We start from the raw sequence: 21,510 nt of genomic DNA, 5'->3' as shown, positions 1-21,510 counted from the left end.
TTGCATATTTTTTAACTACGCTAATGGCGTACACTCTACAAGAAAGTCTGTGGGTTGGTCAGTTGGTCGGTCCACCACTTTGCTCCAGACTGAAATATCTCAACAACTATTGATATTGGATTGTCATGAAGCTCGTACACATATTCATGGTCCCCAAAGCATGAATCCTAGTGACTTTTATAATCCCCTGACTTTTCATCTAGTGCCACCAGCAGGTCAGAGTTTTCACTCAACCCGTGAATAGCCCTTATTTAAATCATTAGGTCCTAAAAGTTTTAAAGTGCACTAACAGCCTCCGTTCATGTGAATGAGACAGAGACCGAGGCTGGGCCGAGGCTTTGGACGTTGGGTTTAAGGAAACGCTACTGTGCCCAATGGATGCGGAAGATCACCGAAAGATCCGGGTACTTTTATACTCTGAAGTCAAACTTTTTTTGCTTTATGCGCCACTGAGCAACTTTCATAGGAATGAACGGGACCCCACCTCAGACTAGGGATGTCACGATACCAGAAATCTAGTAGTCAATACCAATACCAGTGAATTTCCACGATTCTCGATACCCAATTCAATATCACGGTAAAAAGAAAAAAAAGGAAAATTATGAGACTTTATTCCTCAGGTATATCTCAATGACTGTAAGAAAACAGCAGAGGCTGTACATGCACACACGCACTCTCTCTCTATATATACTTAGATTCCAAGCAGTAGTTTGAATTCACTGATATGGCGACCAGACCATTACATTTTATTTAAAATGCTAATGTTATATTTTGATGACAATAAAAAAGCACCACTTTTCAGAGATTTAGCAATAAACAACAAAAGATAGAAATTCAGTTCAGTTCAGTTTTTTCCCCTCACGATTGAATCCTCTTCTCGAACAAATAAATAAAGGATCTCTGAAAAAGTAAACAAACCCAACATCTCAACGCTGTTGCATGCCGCTGTTGTGTGTGTGTGTGTGTGTGTGTGTGTGTAAAACTCCGACACACAGAGAGCAGAGGACAGAAGCCTTCAGAGAGTTACTCGCCAGACGGAAAATCCACCCTCATTTGGCGCTTGTTAATATTGGACCCTGATAACAGGCATCGTACGATAGCTTCGGTACTGTAGAAAAAGAGTACGTCATTGTGGCATCGACTTGGTACCGAAGTATCGTTTCTCGTGACATCCCTACGTCAGATGCTATATCCAGTTCTATTTATACATAAATGCTGTAGACTCTTAGTCATGTTTAATGTTAGTCTTGTTCAGTGCAAGGTGATTACACTGTGTGTGCTGTGACAGCAGGGCTATGGAGCAGTTTCTTCCTGCATAAATGTACAATTTGTTCCAGTTCCCCATCACGATGCTTATTTGCCATCATAAATCAACCTATAACACGTCAAATCAAAACAGGTGAAGCCACGGAGGGGCTGCCTGTTACATTCAGACCGGCACATTTAACCACATCAGAGTCAGAGTTAGTGAATGATTGGGACGAGAGCCTGCAGAGTAACCAGCACTGCATTTCTTATTGGCAAGGCAGGTAGACCACATATTTTCTTTATGTTAATATTCAGCTCTTTGAGACTCTGGATCATCAAACTGGATCATCATAAACACTGTTTTGGACTAGTTATCTACAGCATCCCTCTTGTTTCACCCTTCATCCCAGGGGTTTTTTCCTCATGGTGTCCCCAGGATGTGACACTGGTCAGGGGGCTACCTCCAGCCAATTAAAAAAAATCCATGAAACACACACAGCAAACACACTATCTAATCACGCAATATATCATGCATTATTAAGCAGGGGTTTGAATAAAACATAAAGGTTAGTGTTTCCCAAATGATTCTCTCAGGAAAAGGGAGGAAACTGTGAACATATTTGTATGGTGCTGTCGTGCAGCTTGAATAAATGGGATGTAAGATTTAATGATGTGCGTTTTCAATAGTAAGCATGTTTTTTTTCATCTGCTACATACAGACACATAACATATTAGATTAAATTTGTAGTTTCCTATTCCAAAATGGTGAAAGAATTCACACTACAAAACTTTTTAACATTGGTATTTCTTTGTAACTGTGACTCAGGAGCTTAGGGAAACATTTGATTTAAAGCCCCCTTGGTATCAGAGTAAAATATTGTGTTGGAAATTGCTCTTTCCATTAACCATGGGGTAAGATAAAGGCAGTGGGAAAACTGCAGAGGACAGAGGCTAATACCAGTACCTCCAGGAAATATAGTTGTTTCACAGTTTAACAGAGATTTACCATCCAATGATTAGGCTCCCCGGAGACAAGACCACCCTTTGAGGTAAACACAAAATGGTATTATATAGAGCTCTCATCAATAAGTCATTGGAGGTCGGCTTAGTGTTTGTTGGTGGGAAACTGGTGGCTAATTAAGTAAAGAGAGTCAACGTATTGGCTGTTTAAGGCATTAAGGAAAACAAATTATGTGTGAAGGACACTGAGGAGCATCACAGATGTGGGAAGAAAAACACATGTATCTGTACTTGAACCAGCTTTAAAAATTCATGGGAGGCTGTTCACTCCACTATAATTGAATCCTTTTTTTGTTTGACATTGACTATTTATTCGGCCAAACCCCGAGCATGCATTTGAGAAATAGCAAAAGCATTATTTAAAATATATTGCATGAAGAAAGCAAACATTTTGTCCTCAACGCTCTATGTGAATGACGCATTAGTGGTCCGCCTTTACTAATGAAATATTAATGATGTGTTTTCTTTGTTTTGTTTGTGGGTGTGTGTGTGAAAACGCTACAATGAGAATCAACATTAACAATGGTACAAAGCTCAAGTCATGGCAGAACTGTGTTGTATTTTTTAACCTTGGTGAAAGTATGTTAACATTGATGCCTGGTCAGAGAAATACCAACCACCAAGGAAGAACCACTGTTAAGTCCCGTTGTCAGTTTGTTGCTGGAAATACAGACATGCACAGCTTGAATAAAGATCCATCATCTCTTCCTAGAACCAAATAGCTGCTATTTAGACAGAGTTGAATTTCAGTTTGAGCAAAACACATCACAGTTGACAGGCAAATTGAAAGCATAGGTTGTAGTCCAGCTGAGGTAACCAAATGATCCCCCCCCCATCCGTCCTCGGCTGGCTCAGGAGCTGCGAAGAAACCACATAAATGAATGATGCAATGTGCCCTCTGGCGGCCATGTTGGAGGTCCAATGCTTTTGGCACCAACAGCTGAGAACAGCTGATCCCATTTGTAAGCTTATGATTTGGCTGCCTCAACAGTATGGAATAGACATGGCTAATGTCTGTGATGCTCCTAGTTGGGGACTGATGATTTGATTACTGCTACATCTGTAATATCGCCCGCCTGCTGCACCCCCAATGACAAGACGGGTCTGGACTAACTTTCTAATGTGCCTTTATGAAGAACTTCGATGCCTTAAGCGATACTATTGTTATTGTGGTGGCATGGCGAGGTTGATGTTGTTTTTAATCGCTATATGAAAACATTCATGCATCATTAAAATGTAATATAATTAGGCTAATTAAGAAAAATAGTACTTGAGGGTGTATCATCTTATGGAGGTATTCGTCAGGAATGAATTTGCTTTGCTACTCACTGAAAAAGTCTGTAATGGATGGTAGTTTTCTATCTATTTACTGAACCTCTTTGTCTAGACGCAGCCTTGCTGCCACAACTACAGCACTTGCTTCCCCACACACATTTTCTCTCTCTGTTGGACAAGAGTGTGCTAGTTTATTATTCACATACTTTGAGTAGGTGAATATCATTATGTCTGCCTGAAGCTTGATTTATGCTTGCCGCATCCGCGAGGGTCCGCGCGGCCAACGTGACATCACACCATCAGACACCCCCTCCCTTCGCTGAGGTTCCGTGCGGCATGTTTTCGCCTGTCCGTGCACATTTGCATGCAAAATTTTCGAACTACGCGGACGCAGATGGGCAGAGAAAATGGAGAACTTTGTGAAACTAAGATCCAAACATTTCCTCTTCATGATTCCGCTTCTGTCCGTGCGACCATCCTTGCGGAAAGTATAACTGAGGCTTGAGAGGTTATGTTTTCATCCTATTCGTTTTGTCTGTAAGAATTGCAACTCAGGAGTTATAAGTAGAAACATAATGCCTTAGAATTGCTACCAGTTACAATAGGTAGCAAGCATGTTGAGCCGACAACCTCTGGCAGATTTAGTTTCTCCAGAATCAGCACCATGGGCAGCACTCTGGATCGTGCTCTTTTTGGTCTATTGTATGTGCTGCTGCATTTTTTTTCCCCTTGGCCTTGCATTCATAGTAAAATGAGCTAATGGAGATGGCAATAGTCAGGTTTCCATCCAAATTTAGCACACATTTTCACTGAATTTCCAGAACATTTTGAAAAAAAAAAGAAAGTTTTTCCAACCTCTACTGTTATGTGATTATTAGGAGTTGCCTGCATCAAGATAAACAGTTGGTGGTGTTAATTCTCCAGATGGGTGCCATTAAACCATTGCAGAAGAAGAGGATGCAATGAAATTGACATTATTAAAAGAGCAGTCAAATCTCAAACGATGGAAAATGTGATGGCATTTATGTTTGTTTCTCTTAATTTATTTGAGGAGCATTATAGTCTCCATCGCTCCACACATATCTAATGTTTCCGTTGCAGCAGTTGAGTCGAGTATACAGGTTTGTAGTAGCCGAGCACATAGAGCTATGGTAAGCCCATAGAGGAAAACATGTATCAGTCAGTCAGGAGCATCCCCTGCTTCTCCCCAGCCCCTGATATTGTTAGATTCCAAATACCTCGGCTCTCACTGAAGAACCAACCGTCAGACTTCACTCGTACACTGTTGAATATTTTCACAGAAGTGAAGTACATTATTATAAAGTCCCGGGCCATGCCTCTCTGTCAAGAATGTGTGGACCTGGCATTCAACAGGGCAGCTCTGGCTCTTCAGAAGTCGACATATTGTCTAACAAGATCCTCTGCTCCCCACTGCAGCAAGTACCCACACATCTAAGTTCTGCTCTGTCAGGTAACCCATCTGACATTCAAATGGAGACTTCCCTGTGAACAAGACCCGAAGGGTATTTGCGAATGCATTGATCCCACAAGAGCCGGGATTTCCAAGTGGATGGATCGGACGCAGCCAGGCAGTGCGACGTGGTTTCTCCTGATTAACCCTCTCCATCTGCTCATTTAACTGAGAGTAGGAGGCCAAGGAGAAAAACCCAGCTGCGCTTACAAGAGAAAAGAAAGCCCAGAAATTAGAGATCAACACAGAGATGACCTCCTGTGGGACCCCTGTGCGATAGTGGATCATTAGTGCCGCTGCATCGACAACAAAGTGTCTAGCTTTGGAGAAGCTATCCACAATGACCCCCATGGCTGACAGGAGGAAGAGCAGAAATGGAAGTCCATAGCAATGTGGGAGCAACTAATCATTCCCTCAGCCTGCGGAAAGCTCCATCTGTGCTGTGTGAAGGCCCGATATCTAGAGTCCACACTGACAGGTAGGGATATTAGTAAGTGCATTAATGAGAACAGCAATAAGCTTTCCACTGAACCACTGGTAGAAATTGGCGAACCCCATTAAGCACTAATCCTATTTTACAAGAGTTGGACTGGGGCCAGTCCATAACTGCATTCACCTTTTCTGGCTCCACACACACACTCAGGAAGCCATGAGGATGTATCACAGGGAGACGGCACATCAAATTATTTCAACCACTTTGACTCGAGGAGTATAGTTGTTTTTCAAAAGTCTTTTGAGCACTGGACCGATGCTTAACATGCTTGTGCTTGTTCTGGGAATATGCCCGGATGATTGTCCATGAACACAAATACAAACCTTGGCATTTGCCATGGCGGAGAGAAGCACCCAAGTATTCACAGTGACAAACAGGAGTGATGTGTGTCTCCCTCCATGTGCACAAGGTTACACATCCAGGGGAGTTGTGTTGATCAGTCTTGGTAAATAGTGGCTCCCGGGAGATGCTCAAATGCAGACACCAGCAGTGGGAGAAGACATTAATTTTTTTTGCCTTCATGCCGGTGACAGCCGTGGCTGGAGGCGTTATGTTTTTGGGTTATCCTTCCATCCGTCCCATTCTCGTGAACCCGATATCTCAGGAATGCCCAGAGGGAACTTCTTCAAATTTGGCACAAGCGTCCATTTGGACTCAAGGGTGACCTCATTACATTTTGGTGGTCAAAGGTCACTGTGACCTCACGTCCATCCCATTTTCGTGAACGCGATATCTCAGGAACGCCTTGAGGGAATTTTTCTTTAAATTTGGCACAAACGTCACCTTGGACTCAAGAATGGACTGATTAGATTTAGGTCAAGGTCACGAAACACATTTTTGTCCATGACTCAAGAATTCATATGCCAATTATAACAATTTCACACATATATCTAATGGATAAAGTGCTGACATTTTGTGGACAGACATGGATGTAAACTGCAACTTGACTGGTTGGCGGAGGCATACAACTGCAAGACGGTAATTCTAGTTAATATTATGCATGGGGTAATAATCAATACAGTGATGGATGTTGCCTTCGTTTATCACAAAGTGAGGAAGGTGAGCAAAAGAACCACATGCCATCAGCTTTTTTTGATATGTTTTCGGCTATCTTTAGGGTGGAGACAGGATGATGGTGGAGTCACAGGGAGGGTGCAAAGGGCTAGAAGTCACCCATTACTTACTGAAGACCTTGTGCACTTCTTCATGCTCTTGGGTCACACTGGTCTACCTTATAGCCTTGGAGTGGAAAGCGGACCATGGGAGGCCTCCTGGACAGAGACAGCATAACTGTCACAATGGACACTCCTGCAGCTGCCCAACACTCTATAGAGCAATAAATATCCCCAGACCAGGAGACACCCAGTGACCCAGGGGAACAGACCAGATGAAATGATGCGTCCTTCTGGTGACAACCCTCCAGGCTCAGGATAAGTGAGATAGCAACGAGATGAACTTTAACTGACACCAGTGGACATTCATCAAGGGCAGTGACCTTAATGGCTCCCTCCAGAAAGCAGAGGTGAATCCCCCCACTCCCCACTCAGGAATACGTGGCATTATGGGCACCTGACCCAGTCATTCACCATAGTATAAAGGGGACTTGAACCACGGCAACTTTGTATATCAACAGAATATATCATCAATAGCTTGGTGTCTGCATCACCTGCATCACCAGAACCCCACTGGCAAAACCCTGAGAAAAACACTATTTAATGTCTACATTAGGAATTAATTTTAGGTTATATTGTACAAGTTTAATTCAATGGTTAAAGCTACAGTTGGTAACCTTAATAGAAATAACTTAGCCATAAAACTGGCAGTAGTACATGAGACAAATACTATACTGTATACTGTGAAAAAATTAGGTTCCTCTGCCTCCTCTTAGTGCTCCTAATGGCATTTGCAAGATTCAACCGTGGCTGAAAAAAACAACCAATCAGAACCGAGGAGTCTCTAATGCAGCTGTCAATCACTGCTCCCATCAAACTGTCAAACCAGGCAGCGCTGATCAAATATTAATCAAGATTCTGTTGCTGTAATGCCTATTTCTTGCCTTAGATGTTTTCAGAAACCCATTTTAGTGTAGTGTTTAGCTGTAAAATGAGAATGTTTTGCGCTGCTTGGTGTTGGCTCGACTATTTTCAACATGGTTGCCGGGTCACAAATGTTCTCATTTTACAGCTAAATAGTACACCAAATGATGTTTCTGAAAACATTTGAGGCGAGAAATAGGCATTACAGTAATAGAAATAGTGATCCAATTTCATCAGCGCTGCCTAGTTTGACCGTTTGATTGGATGTGATTGACAGCTGTGTTAGAGACTCCTCGGCTCTGATTGGTTGTTTTTCTTTGGGTGCCGTGTAATATTACAAATGCCAATAGGAGCACTAAAAGGAGGCAGAGGAACATGGTTTTTTGACAGATTATGTCTCATGTACTGCTGTCAGGATGTTTTTTATAAATTTACCAACTGCAGCTTTAATAGTCAAGGCTATATATTTATATTTTCATATTGCAAAACTCAACAGTATGCCACTATGTGATACATAGTTAATGTATGCTGTTCCACAAGTGTTCATTTTTCATACAAGACTGACCTGATGAGACACACATAACGAAAACTGTAAACAATATGCTAACATGTCTCCCCATGCTGAATGTGAAAATTGCCTTTTTATCTGTTTATGTGGGAAGCATTTATACTCTAGAGCAAAGCTCTTGGAAACTTTCCATCCTAACCCCTTATTCAAAAAACAGAGTGTTACACAATTGAAACCAATATTTCAATGATTTGAATAAATTCCTTTGCTGGAAGACTTCAGATTTGTTTTTTTACTTAAGAATCTTCAAATGCTTGCGAGGGGTAAAAAGAGCACAGTGAAATCCTGGGAGGGAATGGCTGTCGACAGCCTGTCAAGTTTAAACACATCTTCAGAGCACGACGATACCTCTACTGCTAAAGCAGTAAACAATGCAGTCAGACTCATCAGACGCATTAGCGAGAGCCGCTAATGAAAGATGTGATCTATAAAGAAATATGAATAAGCACGGAGATGTCACAGTGCTGCAATTGTGCCAGTCATGTTCTATTATTTATGAAAATCAATTGAGAAAGCAACCTCAGGGTGGTGCAAATTGTTATTGTGAAAACAATGCATTCAAAATGGCACAATTTTACAGTCATTTGGGGAATGTGAGGAGTTTGAAATGCATCTAGTTTTTTTTTTGCAATGAGCCATAAGCAGTTTAGACTGGAATGAATGATGTTGTTTGGGATGTTGTTGGAAAGATTGCAAGGTTTCGGATCTTGAAACTGTGTATTGCAGATGTTTATATAAGTCGCGTGAAAAAGCAGCAGACATTTTCTTCATTTTGCTCTCTCCTACCTATCTCACCTCTCTCTGTCTTCCTCACTCTCCCCCCACTTACTTTCATCTCACACAGAGGCACACACATACTACACACACCCGTTTTCAAGGATTATTATTACAGTATATATCCACTCACTCTTTCAACGAAATAATTATTTTCTTGAACTTGTCCATTACTCCAGTTTCATTGTTAAACAGAATCAATCACGTTCAGATGGTAGCTTTGAATAATGCCACAACCCTACCTTATCTTGAAGGAATAATGAATGAGAAACCAGAGTTACCTCTATATTCGTCAACTTCTGGGTCTTCTTCTACACCATAGACGGTATATAAGAAGTGGGCGTAGTCACTGTGAGGTCACCCGCTGGTTTGTGGACTTTGTTGACCGTTTTGAAGCCTCGAATTTGGCATTTTGACCGTCACCATCATGGTTTTTGGCCGTTGCCCTCTTGTTTTTTTGCAACCTGAAGTAGCGCAGTGGTAGCGACCTGTCAATCACAGATAGCCACACCCTAAAGCATACCTTGACTTGAAACTAGCGATTGAGACCATAAACTCATGTTTACAATGTTTACTGAGGTAATAAATCAAGTGAGAAGTAGGCTCACTTTCTCATAGACTTCTATAAAATCTGACTTCTTTTTGCAACCAGAGGAGTCGCCCCCTGCTGGCTATTAGAAGGAATGCAAGTTTTAGGCACTTCCGCATTGGCTTCACTTTTCAGACCGGGAGGTCGCCCACTGTTCTACATACAACAAAAGAAGCGGCATTCAGTGCCACTTTGTGAAAATAGGAGACAGTAGAGACATCTAAATGTCTGATTAGTCCTCATACGACCACAACTTGTTTAAAAATAGCTTCTTTTCTGATTAAAAATGAATCGAGGACAACTGGGAAGTCACACTCTAGTAATGTGGCAGCACTGATGCGTCTCCCATGATGACAATGTGTGTGCAAAAAACAGACGGCCGGTATGAAAGTGATGTTTCGAGTTACAACTATTGCGTTTGTTGCTTTTAGCTCAAATCTCTAGCAATATTGTGTGAATATAGAAAATATTAAACGCTCTCAGTATTGAATCGTATCTCCTTTCGTACACTTCAATAATTGTGTTGGGTATACCATTCTCATCCCAATTCTTCACATACTAACGCCTTGTCAGACCCTTCTGCATCACTCTTTTCGGTCACAGTGAACACGTGCTTAATGTTGTGAAGTAAACAAAAACACTTGCTTAGGTTCAGGCAATAAAACCACTATAGTAAGGTTTAGGGAAAAACAACACAGTTGGATTAACTACTACTACTATAACTGCTACATTTGTACAGTGAAAATGACACTGAATGTTGTGTGAACACGGGAAATGAATAAACAGCCGATTGTAATGTGGCGCACAGAACCCGAACAGCGCTCTCCTGGATGAAAGATTTGTGTTTGTTGGACCCATCCCTTTCCTCTCTAGGGCTTCGTATTGGCAAGAATCTGGCGATACGATAAGTATCATAATACAGGGGTTACGATTCAATATATTGCGATAATGTAAGAAAGGCGATATGTTGCGATTTTTTTAATCTGAAAACTGTCATAGTATAAAGAACACACCGCCATATGTCAGAACTGTGGGATCTGCATTTGCATTTATCACAGTGAAAAACCCAACATGATAGCACTACTTTGAGAGGGCACATACACTGAGAGGGTGCATCTGAAATGAAAATGAAATAAAGTTTTGACTGAGTTCATCTTTGCATGTAAACTATACTGCGTTTTTTGAGAATCGATACAATATCACAAAACATAATATCTCGATATTTGATTTTTTCGATATTTTCTTACACCCCTACTCCCCTCCTGCCTGCCTTGTTTGTTTCTTTTAAAGCTACATCACCACACTCCCAGCACACTTTCCCTGCAGCTTTTATATTGACGCGAATACATTGTAGTAAATGGAAAGCCCAGTGCGTCTCGTACCCACGCTAAAGGGTGACTTATATTTACGCCCTGAGAATAAGAACAGGCTGGTAGACCTTCTAAAAATGTTGGTTTCAACCTGAATTTCATGGAAGTGCTCCTGTTTTCACATGTGCATATACAGTAACTCGCTGATTGCATTGCACCTGTATGTGTCCTTAGAGGCTTTATCCATGCATGCTTGCTATGTCACTATTTTTATAAATACAAATGCCAAGTCTGGCTAATTAAAAAACGAGCCTTGCTTCCACTGTGAGTGTGTTTTTCACTCATGTGCTGATATCGTACTGTCCATAAAACCTGGCTGGCTGTGCGCCCAAAGCTCCACTGTCCCTCGTGAACTGTAAAATAAAGGATTCATCTACTGCCCACAGGAGTATCAAGTTGAAGTAGTGCTCTAACTCGCCCATAAATTATGAGCCAGGTGTTTGGTTTTGTTTGCTCTCGTGTGCCACTGGTGGAAGACATCGGGGTGGCGCCTCCCTCCTCCTCTCCATCCCCTCCCTTCCTCTCTCACCGCTCCCTGGGGTGTGTCTATGGCAGCGCCTCTCCTCTCCAAGCCGCGTGTGTGTGCGCCGTGCGCTGCTGCTGTTGCTGCCTGCCGCCTCCTCCCTCTGCCTCCTATCTGCATCTGCTGCAGAGCTTAGCCAACACGCATCTCTCTTCTCTCTCTCTCTCTCTTGTTTTCCCACTACCTACCTTCTTCTACCCAGCAGAATTTCTTCTTTCTTTTTAGCTGATAAGGGAGTCAGCGCACACCTACGCCCGCGGAGTCTAGGGGGGAGACATGGGGCAGGCACTAGTCGTCACTTTGGAGTATTGAGGACGGCGGTGAACCGGAGCAGAGCGCCAGATGGGATAGGAGCCGTGAAACCCACATCACTCACCGCGGATTGAGCAAGCCCCCACCGCCTCCCTCCCTCCCTCCGCCCTCTCTCTCTCTCTCCCTCTCTGTCTCTCCCTAGTCTGCAGCCTCCAAGAACAGCCGCCGCATCATTTTTTCAGAGCAGCAGCCCCCTCCCTCCCTCCCTTCGTCCTCTCTCTTCTCTCCATCTCCCTTTTTCTGCTGCTTGCACCACTGTGGGAATGCAGCGAAGGTAATCGTAGAGGCTTCTTTTTTTTCCACCCACCACCAACAACCGGATCTATCATCGCAGGCAGACAGCTCTGGAGACGTACGGCTGTCACTCTGGGAAAATCAGAGCGGTGTCGTCGGCGTATAGGAGATTGGACCCGGATCAGTCAGGATTTAGCCCGCTACCCCGGGCACCACCACCCCATCTCACCGGCAGATCACATCAGATCCCGTCTGCCCTGCCTCGTTTAGTTTCACCGGCTCTCTCCCCCCCACTGGATTACCGACAGCTGGAGCGACCAAAAAAGGGTGGCCGGGCACGGAAAACTGAGGGCTATTAAGAGGCAAACTTGCCGACACTGACACCTGCAAGAGGAAGCTCTCTAATGCATGTAGAAAAAGATCAAATTAACTCCAATGAAACCCAAGAGAATACAGGAACAATTCTCATTTTAAGGACCTCATGCGGCCGATAATCAACCAAATTGAGAGTGGAGAAGGGTGCCTGGGTTGTTGATCTACGCACGCACACACGCACATGGATTTACAGCTCCAGTCTGAAGCGGATCGATACCCTTCTCCGTTCTTTTTACGTCGGCTTTTTTTAACAAGGGAGTGAAGCATCCTGGGATTTATCATCGCTTCGTTAGCGCTGAACTACAGCGAGGCTTCGCTCTCTCACCTGCCCATAACCTGCGTGTGGAAGGAAGTGTGTATATTCTTGTGCATATTTGTGTGTGTGTGTGTTTGGTTTGTTGTCCGCCAGAGGGAGTGTAGGTTATATTTTGCGTGTGTGTGTGTATGTGTGTGTGTATGCATTTGAGTGCTGTGCCAGCTTTTAATTAGTAATAGAGTGTCTGTTTGTGGGTGCTTGTGCATTAGTTAGTGTTTTTATGTTTGTGCATGTAGATATATAGGCTATAGGTATTGTGTGGGTACATGCTTAAGATGCCCGGCATTTCTTCTGCACCTCATCCCCTTCCTCGTACATGCCCTCGTATCATTCGGCCACCTGTTTGACCTCCTGAACACCCCCCAAGAGACGAACAGCTCCGGCAGGATGAGCGAGCGTTCGGGTGCAAGCAGTCTAGCGGCCATGACGCTGGAGGAGCCAGGGGCTGAACAGGCGTCTCCCAGAGCCCCGGGCCCTCTCCGCTGCGGCCCCTGTGCTGTGTGGCCTCGCCAGCAGACCTGGCTGTGTGCCGTGCCCCTGGTAATGGGCTTTGTGGGACTGGGACTCAGTCTCATGCTGCTGAAATGGATTGTTGTGGGATCTGTCCAAGACTATGTCCCCACTGATCTGGTGGATCCCAAAGGTAGCATTGGACAGGACCCTATATTTCTCTCCAAACCCAGTGCCATGCCAAAGGGGCCCGACATTTCCACAGCCACCACTACTTCAGCTGCCTCCACCACAGCGATGGTGTCGACCACAACGCCGCTAGCTGCGGACGGCACGGCCCCAGCGCCAAGAACTCGATCGGGGCCGCCGGCGAACCACTCGGCCAACGGCAGCACCGCCAACGGGGACGGCAATCGCGCCCCACACCTCCACAACCGCGTCGGCACCCGCATTAGTGGGACTGCGGTCACCACCTCCACCACCCGCGCCACACGACTCACCCCGCCACTCAGTGGTAAGGAGGTCACCCCTCGCAGTACTGTTAGAAAAGGAAGCAGCAGTAATGGTCGTAACGGAGCCGCCAACTCAAAGCCAGGGCAGACTTCTGCCGCCGTCACCACTGCAGCGACCACCACAACAACTACAACTACTGTGAAGACCAACGCCAAGGCGCAGCCAACCACCTCCCTGCCGGCAGGCCCAGTCAAGCCCACATCACGCTGGAATCACGGGCGCCCGGGCAAGGGTCCATCCACACGCCCACACCACCGCTTCCGAACACGTAAGTTCACTTTTTGGGTTTATGGAGCTGTGCGAGTGAGTGTTGCTGTGTCAGGTTATGTATGGAACTTGAGATGAGTGTTTCACAAGAGCTCTTTTCTGGGCCTTTACAGTAGTAATCATGGTGCACATATAACTGTACGTCCTGGGTAATTGTCTGATATGCTTCGGTATGACTCACCTTCTGAGAATATAAATTATTTCATTTTATATCCACATGGAAAGTGGATACTCCAGCAGCTTAACATTAATCGTATTCATTAGCACAGACAGATATCAGGGGATATTCTCGGTATTTTCACCCCTCTCGTCTTTATCTTTCACTTGTGCATTAATCCGATATGAATCTTACCTCCAGAGGAGTTTTTTTTTCACACACACTGGTATAAGTACCATTAAAGACATGGCTGCATCTAATAGAATTTATTGTGTTTTGTCTGCTTGAGTTGGGATGTTAAAGCTTTGTGATGTGTGCTGTGACCAAGGACAGCATATTTGTGTTATGAAAACAAATAACAGGAGCCGGTGAGGTGTCGAAGTGGGAGAAAGGTTAGCTCTCACCTCCTGTCTAAGGGAATCAGATATAGCAAGGCCACACATCTCATTTAGATCAGAGGATACTGGGAGCAGAGTGTCGCAGGTACTGCTTTCACACTGCAGGGATACACTGAGAGGGAGAGAGAGAAAGAGAGAGAGAGAAAGATAAGGCTCAGAGGGGAAAGTAGATGGATGTAGGGATGAGAATAAGGTTGCAAAGGGCAAGTGGATAGAGATGAGGTAGGAAATGGAGAAAAAGAGGGGAAATACTTTGACAAACAACAAAGTAGAAGAGGAAGGAAGAAAATGCAGGAAGCATAACAAAGCAGGGGAACAGAGAGTGGGAGCCGTGAGTGGAGAGAGATGGCAGATGGAGTGGGCTAAGTGAGGGAAGGGCTTGAGGGAGATATAGGGTGTAAAGCTGGAGAGCTGTGAATTTTGCGTATTTAGCATCGTGTAAAGAAGGAAGGCTTCCTGATTATTCATTCCACAGGGGACATGTTTTTAACATCACAAGGCATTGTTTTTCAGATGTGGGTGGGGCAGGATGCGAGTGTAATCATGACTATGTAGAATTTTTATTCTCGAACTCCAGGCTCCATCTTCTATATTGGAACATTATCTTGCAGCTTTGATTCACTTTCAGCACATGTATATTCAGTTGCATAATTTACCATAGCTTCATACAGTTGCATCAATGCAAAGGGATCCAAAGTACTGTGATCAAAATGTCATGGTAAGAATATGAGCTAAGTGGATTTAACATGGGGGGGAATTATGCAATTGTCTGGTTCCTGTTTTTTTTTTTTTCTCAGCAAAGTGCTCTCGAGGGCAATGACAAAACGTTAATGTGAAAACTGAAACCTTAATTTCTCCACATTTTCTGTCGTGGATCATATGTTTGGACAGCTGTTCCGGTTGACCAAATAATAGCCTCTCGTTTTTCAGTTGGAAAGCGTCAATGGCATTGATTCCGCAGGCAAACAGTGATCAAGTGACATCATTTTCTCCTTCTTCACCTCGGGGCAAGTATTTTCAGCATGGCTGGCTGGACATTGGATATTAAACCATTATGTACTCTGTTTGCAGTTGAAAAGCTGTGGAGAAAATAGCTTAAACTTTGTAGTTTTCCCAATTGAGCGAGAACATTGGCTTTGGTCGGCTTGAATTCATCCGGCGACAATGGACTCCAATGGTGACAGAAGTATAGAAATGCCAATAGACAGTCCTCGGACTCTTCCCGCAGCATAATCCACTGCTCCAGAGGCAGTTACGTCACTCGCCAAAGAGCTGCCAAACAGCTGAAAGCTGCCAAACTGGGCAGCCCCCCTTGTGTGAACATCAGGACACATCTGTTGGTACTGTATACTATGAAAGGGCACTGCCTTCAAAAGCCAAAGCATGCCTAGTAAAGCCGCCCTCAGTTAATAAAAGCTGTCACATATACAAGTACTTTTCAGTGGAGGCTGATGTTGTTGATAAGTCTCAAGCCTATGTAGACATCATACTGAGCGGGCTGACATTTCCGCCCATCTTTATCCCTGCTTTTAGTAAATAACTATCAGGCATAAGCGTCGCTCTACAGGCAACAAAACACGGTTTTAGATTGTTGCCGATATTTTTATAAACTCTATGTTACCAAATGTAAACCAGTTCCTAAAAATGTAAGCCTTCAAATCCATTTTGTGTAGAATATAGGAAAACTAATGAGAGCTATAAACTCCCAGCCCCCAAAACATCACCATGGCAGCAAGCATTGTTAAAGCTCTGTGGTGATAAAAAAACCTTGCTACAAAAATACTGATATTTGTAGAAATAGATTCTGTCTGCTACTTTAAAAAAAAAAGAACATTAATATCTTCAAAGCAATGAATAGTGTCATTTTAATAGCTGGGTACCTCACCAGAAAGTTATGGCAGTCTTACAGCTATTGTTAAGAATCCATAAAAGATTCTCATCACTCTTATAGCATGTACATATTACGATTTTTCTTTTTGTAAGATAAAACTTGTGGAAGCAAAAACCCATTTCGTAGGGAATGTCAAGTGGGAAGTAACTCACTCAGCATATGATACAGTGATCTCTTTTTCAGTTGACATTTCACATGTTGTTTTATTGAAAATCTCTCCTTGTAGTAAAATTGCTGCAGGTCTATTCTCGTTGGTCTGCGCATGAATGAATTGTTGTCACAGCTGACTATAGGCTGATTGTTATATGTATGAATAGACATCTGTGGCAAAAAGCCTATCAAGACATATTAGAATTCCTTGTATAGTCCTCAGGTTTCTTGATAGATCAATTTCAGACTAACAGAAGAAGCATATCAACAAAAGTCATTACAGATTGAATTCACCAGTTGAATTTGCTGCATTCACCCGTTTTTAAAGGTCTTATTCAGAGCTGTGACGACGAATCGATCGGTTGCCGACTATTAAATTACCCACCAACAATTTGATAATCGATTAAGTCAAAATTCTCTGATTCCAGCTTCTTAAAGTTGGATATTTTCTGGTTTCTTTACTCTTCTATGACAGTAAACTGAATATCTTGAAGTTGTGGACAAAACAAGACGTTCCAGGACAATAATCGTTAGTTGCCGATGTAGTGTTATTGTTAAACTTTTGCAGGAAAGCTCTCCTTGTACAGAACCACAGCTGTAAATCCTTTGATTTATATAGTTCATATGTTCATAAACTATCATCAATACCAGTATTCGTGAACAATGTGAATTTACAAGGTATCAAACAACAATAAAACTTTAAGGAACATGGCTAAGATTTAACGGTTAGTGTTCAGAGAGGACTGCTGTCACTGCGTATCCTCTCAAGGCTACGCTTTGTGTTAAATGTCTTCTTGTTGCTATGTTATTCCTCCCTGTGCCTCGTATTGACATTGTTGCTACTGGTGAAAATATTGAAGCGTTCTCTTTTTACTGCTTATTACATCAATTTACACACGTTCTGTGCTGTTTATATTCATTCACATAACCCTTGTGTACAGCACTTATGTGTTATGTTTGATGCAAAAAACACTAACATGGTATTCTTCAGGGCAAAACATTCCCTTTTATGGAGCTAACTCCAGAGTTTTGGGAATACAGCTTCTTTCTAAAGCGTGCATGTATCGAGCTTGTAGAGTCGTGCAATGCAGCGTATTTAAAGTGTAAAGATACACATAAAACGTCTTGGCTGATGATGAAACGCTGTGTAAAACATGGCTTCAGGTGCATTTGTCTTTACCCACAGCCAAGTGATCTCATATTTTATGTTAAACTGTGTGCTAATGCAGTTATACTGTATGGTTCTCAGGTTTCACATAAGCTGGACTGCATATAGGAGGCAGTTACATTTTTTTCCTCTGTACTCATTTGCTATTGCTCCCGCTGTTTGGTGGAGATCTAAATGGATCTCTGTGTCCTGGAAGAAAGACAAGCTCTGTCCGTTGGGGATAATGACATATTTTACCTTCTCCTTTTGTCTTTTTTTTTCGTCCTCGTTCTCCCTCACTCTCCCTCTTTCCCCTTATTGTGTCCGCTCTCATTGTCATTGTATTCCTCCATCTATTTTTGCTTTTTGCTTTTGTGCTTCCTGTCTTCCCTTTTATACGTTAGCTCCTCAGCTTCGCATTCATGAGCATATGGGCGGACGCAGAAAAAAACTGGCACACTTGTGAACACAAAGACAAGCACGAAGCACGTGTGTTCCCTTACTCATGAATCTATCATTTCTTTTTCTGTATCCAAGGCCATTATGTATCCGACTCCGTTCTCTACATACAAGCCCCTTTGGCTCATAAGGAAGGAAATAACGGAATGGAGCAGAAGCACAATGAATGCCTGTTGGGGAAACCATGGACGCTGCGTTGGCTAGGGGCCCGATTCCACTCTCCTCTCGCTTGTGAGGGATCTTCCTTAGTGAAGTGTGGTTGTAATTCCGCGCACATCTCACTAGCCTGATTCCAGACTTGTGAATCGCCAGCCACATTGAAATTTTTGTCAAGCGATTCAAAAGGTCTGGTGCTGCTCTTCAATTGAATCAATGGCCGTTTCGCCCAGTTGGTGGGGACTCATTCTGTCATCTGTGTGCGAGCCAGACACCGCTATCACGCCTTCTGTAAATCAACTAACTGAAACAACAGCCCATTAAACCAGAACAGCTGTGCAGTGAAGGCATTTTTTTTTTTAAAGAGATGAAAAAGTGTTGTGGCTGTCATCCTCATGGGTTTAATTTATCAGTTGGCTCCTTTGGTAATTAAGAAAATGGATGGAGGAGGATTCGGTACTTATAGTTAGTCCTACATCTCGGAACTACTTGTGCAAAGGTTTTCTAAAGTGAACAGAAGTTTTGTTATCACTTCTTTGTCCCGTAAAATCAATTAACATAATTCGATCAGCATGCTAAAGCTGACTTTCTAGCAGATTCTGTGTGTCGCCTGTAAATGACGTCGAGCAGATGGATACTTTAGTTACAGTGATTGGTTGGGGCAAAAATAAACTCCCTCCCAAAACAGAAAACAGCTTAACAAGAGGCCAATGTCAAACTGAACACTGGGGCTGTGACGAATAACAGGCAAGCAGCATAGCTACGGAGTCAAAAGCCAGTCGGATGTTGTGCCACATTTTTTATTTCAGATAGGAAAACACAAGAGAGCGACATAGTCACAGTGAAAAAGAACAGAAATAGATGTTTTTCCTGACACACAAGCTCCTGTTTTTTTGTTTTTTTTGTTGTTATTTGTTTTTTCCTGACTATACATTAAGCCAGCACAAAGTACTACTGTAGGACCAGTGGAGCGTGTAAGGGGGATTAAAAACAAAGATATAAATCCAGTTTGCCTCCCTCTCTCTCTCTCCAGGGAGGTCAGGCTCAGATTTGCCAGGCTGCCTCTGAGGCCCCTCTGTCTCTCCTGAGACACGCTCTGCTTGTTCGTCGAGGCCGGCCCGAGCAGGGCTGCTCCGGCACAGTGTGTGTGTGAGCAGCTGCACCGATTTACAAATATCTTCCTAGTTGGGAAGTGGGTTCTTGTGCCTCTGCTTTTTTTTTTTTACCAGTTATTAAAGAACATTTGAACCTAAGCTGTTTTTTTCTCCGTCTCAGCATGTGACTTGCAGATCGTCTCTTGTTGTAAGCCTCAGAAGAGAAACTCAATGCAGCAATTTGATGCTAACACACTGAGTAATAGCAGTGGAGCCGGTGCTAGGGGCTGCCAGTCACAATACATACAGTTGTGCTCTTAGGAAATACCTGTGTAACACGAGGGCCATGCAAATCTGTCTATTGTGGCCACTGTATGTCAAAATGTAATTTAAGCGGCTATAAAGAAGCTTAATTTTTTTAAATGAATAGGGATTTCAGTAATATGCTTGTTTTAATGTAATGATACCAGAAATAGAAATTGATATTAGCATTGCTGGAGGAGGCATGAGCAACAACCATGCCCTACTAGTGTTTAATTCAACTTGGATAACAAATTACAGGCATTGTTGACATTGTTGTCCTCGCTAGCGGCTGTTGTGCAGCTAAATGCTGAATTTTGTAATGTTATTACTGCCTGCATGCGCAGGAGGCAAGCTATTATTTGAGCGATTTGCGAGCGGTGTGTCCAGCGGCGTTATCAGCCCTATGGAGCGTACGTATGAAGGCATGGTTTGCGGCTTTGAGGAGGGCGATGGACTTAAATTTATATGCTTATTTTGTTCTCCACAACTATCGTGATGTTCAGAAAGAAATTGTAAACAAACAAAGCATAAATGCTGCTCTCCGGTACGACAGGGACTTCCAGCCACCTGGCAGAGCTACGAGTGTGAGAACAGACAACGGCGAAACCGAGGGGATACGACCTATAATGTAGTAAAACTTTGATTTGTAACTGTTCATTTTGAAAGTAAATTTGATGTGTGTAAGAGACTGATAGAGCAAGACCTAAGTTAGGCAGTCCTATTAGTGTTTCTATAATGCACAAAAATTCACAAATACAATCTCAAAACAAAGAGCTTTGGTTCTTTTCCCAATTATTCAGACAGATTTCTTAAAAAAGAAAGAATAATATTGGCATAGCTGAGATTCATCAGACAGTAAATGATGTGCGTATATACTCCACATGCAAATTAATGAAACTATGCAGCATTCTGCTGTGCTGGCCCCGAACCTCTAGCTAGCAGAGACACTTGACACGGATGGGCACCAATTACAAAGCAGAATACATCAGTGTATGCAGTGGGGTAAGCCTGCGGACAAATTATCCCAGAGTGACAGCCCGGCGAATGCTTGAAATTTTGTGGGAATTGATCTCATGCCCTTTCTGTTGCTAGTGCCGTGCTCTGCCCACTGAACCTCACTGAATCAATAAGGAAGAGGGAGGGAGGGAGAGGGCCCCAAGTAAGGAGGGCTCAGAGAGAGAGAGAAGAGCAGAAGGACAGAAATAGGGCGTGTTGGATACAAAAGAAAAAAAATGAATTTGTTGGGGCGAAGACTGTCAAAAACCATGAGAGCATACTCCAGAAGTAAGGCTCCAGCTGCAAGGTAAAGGCATATACTCATCACAGTTGAGTGAATGAGGCTCGGCCAGACATTTTGCATATCTCAGACCACCATTCTACCCGCTCTATTATTATCTCGCTCATTTTTATGCAGATTGCCCTCAAGGTATCCATATTTGAATTTTCAAGTCTTTCACTTTAATCCTGTCACCACGATATCTCCGTGATGTATCCTATACAGAACGGAATCAGCTGGCTATGTAAATCAGTGTAGATTATCAGTGCATTATGTTATAATAGTCATTATATATACATTTTATGGCACCATAGGCGTGTGTGGGTGTGTGTGTATCTATGGAATACTGTGCTAGGTTTTAGACATTGTAGAGCTGTATCTAGAGCTGCAACAATGAATCGATAAGCTCTCAACTATTAAATTCATCGCCAACTATTTTGATCGCTTAGAATAATTAAAAAAAAAAAAAAAAAAAAAAGCCCAAATTCTCTGATTCCAGCTTCTTAAATGTGAATATTTTCTGGTTCCTTTACTCCTCTATGACAGTAAACTGAATATCTTTGAGCATTGGACAAATGTTATGGACCATTTTCTGACATTTTATAGACCAAACAACTAATCGGTTAATCGACAATGAAAATAATC

The 21,510-nt window shown here is 43.0% G+C and overlaps 1 protein-coding gene across 1 annotated transcript in view; it reads left to right on the top strand.

Annotated features, from left to right (window-relative positions):
• The first annotated feature begins 11,472 nt into the window (after positions 1-11,472).
• The window catches only part of nrg3b (neuregulin 3b), a 222,508-nt gene continuing 212,470 nt past the window's right edge, over positions 11,473-21,510 (top strand). Inside the window, exon 1 of the mRNA XM_037754700.1 lies at positions 11,473-13,835. Within this exon, the coding sequence (XP_037610628.1) occupies positions 12,992-13,835 (844 nt within the window). The 5' untranslated portion in view covers positions 11,473-12,991. The remainder of the gene's footprint in view (positions 13,836-21,510) is intronic.

The sequence above is a fragment of the Sebastes umbrosus genome, chromosome 20 (genome assembly GCF_015220745.1).
Source record: "Sebastes umbrosus isolate fSebUmb1 chromosome 20, fSebUmb1.pri, whole genome shotgun sequence".
Lineage (NCBI taxonomy): Eukaryota > Metazoa > Chordata > Actinopteri > Perciformes > Sebastidae > Sebastes > Sebastes umbrosus.
Note: the sequence above shows the minus strand (reverse complement) of the source record. Positions and strands in the feature narration are given on the sequence as shown.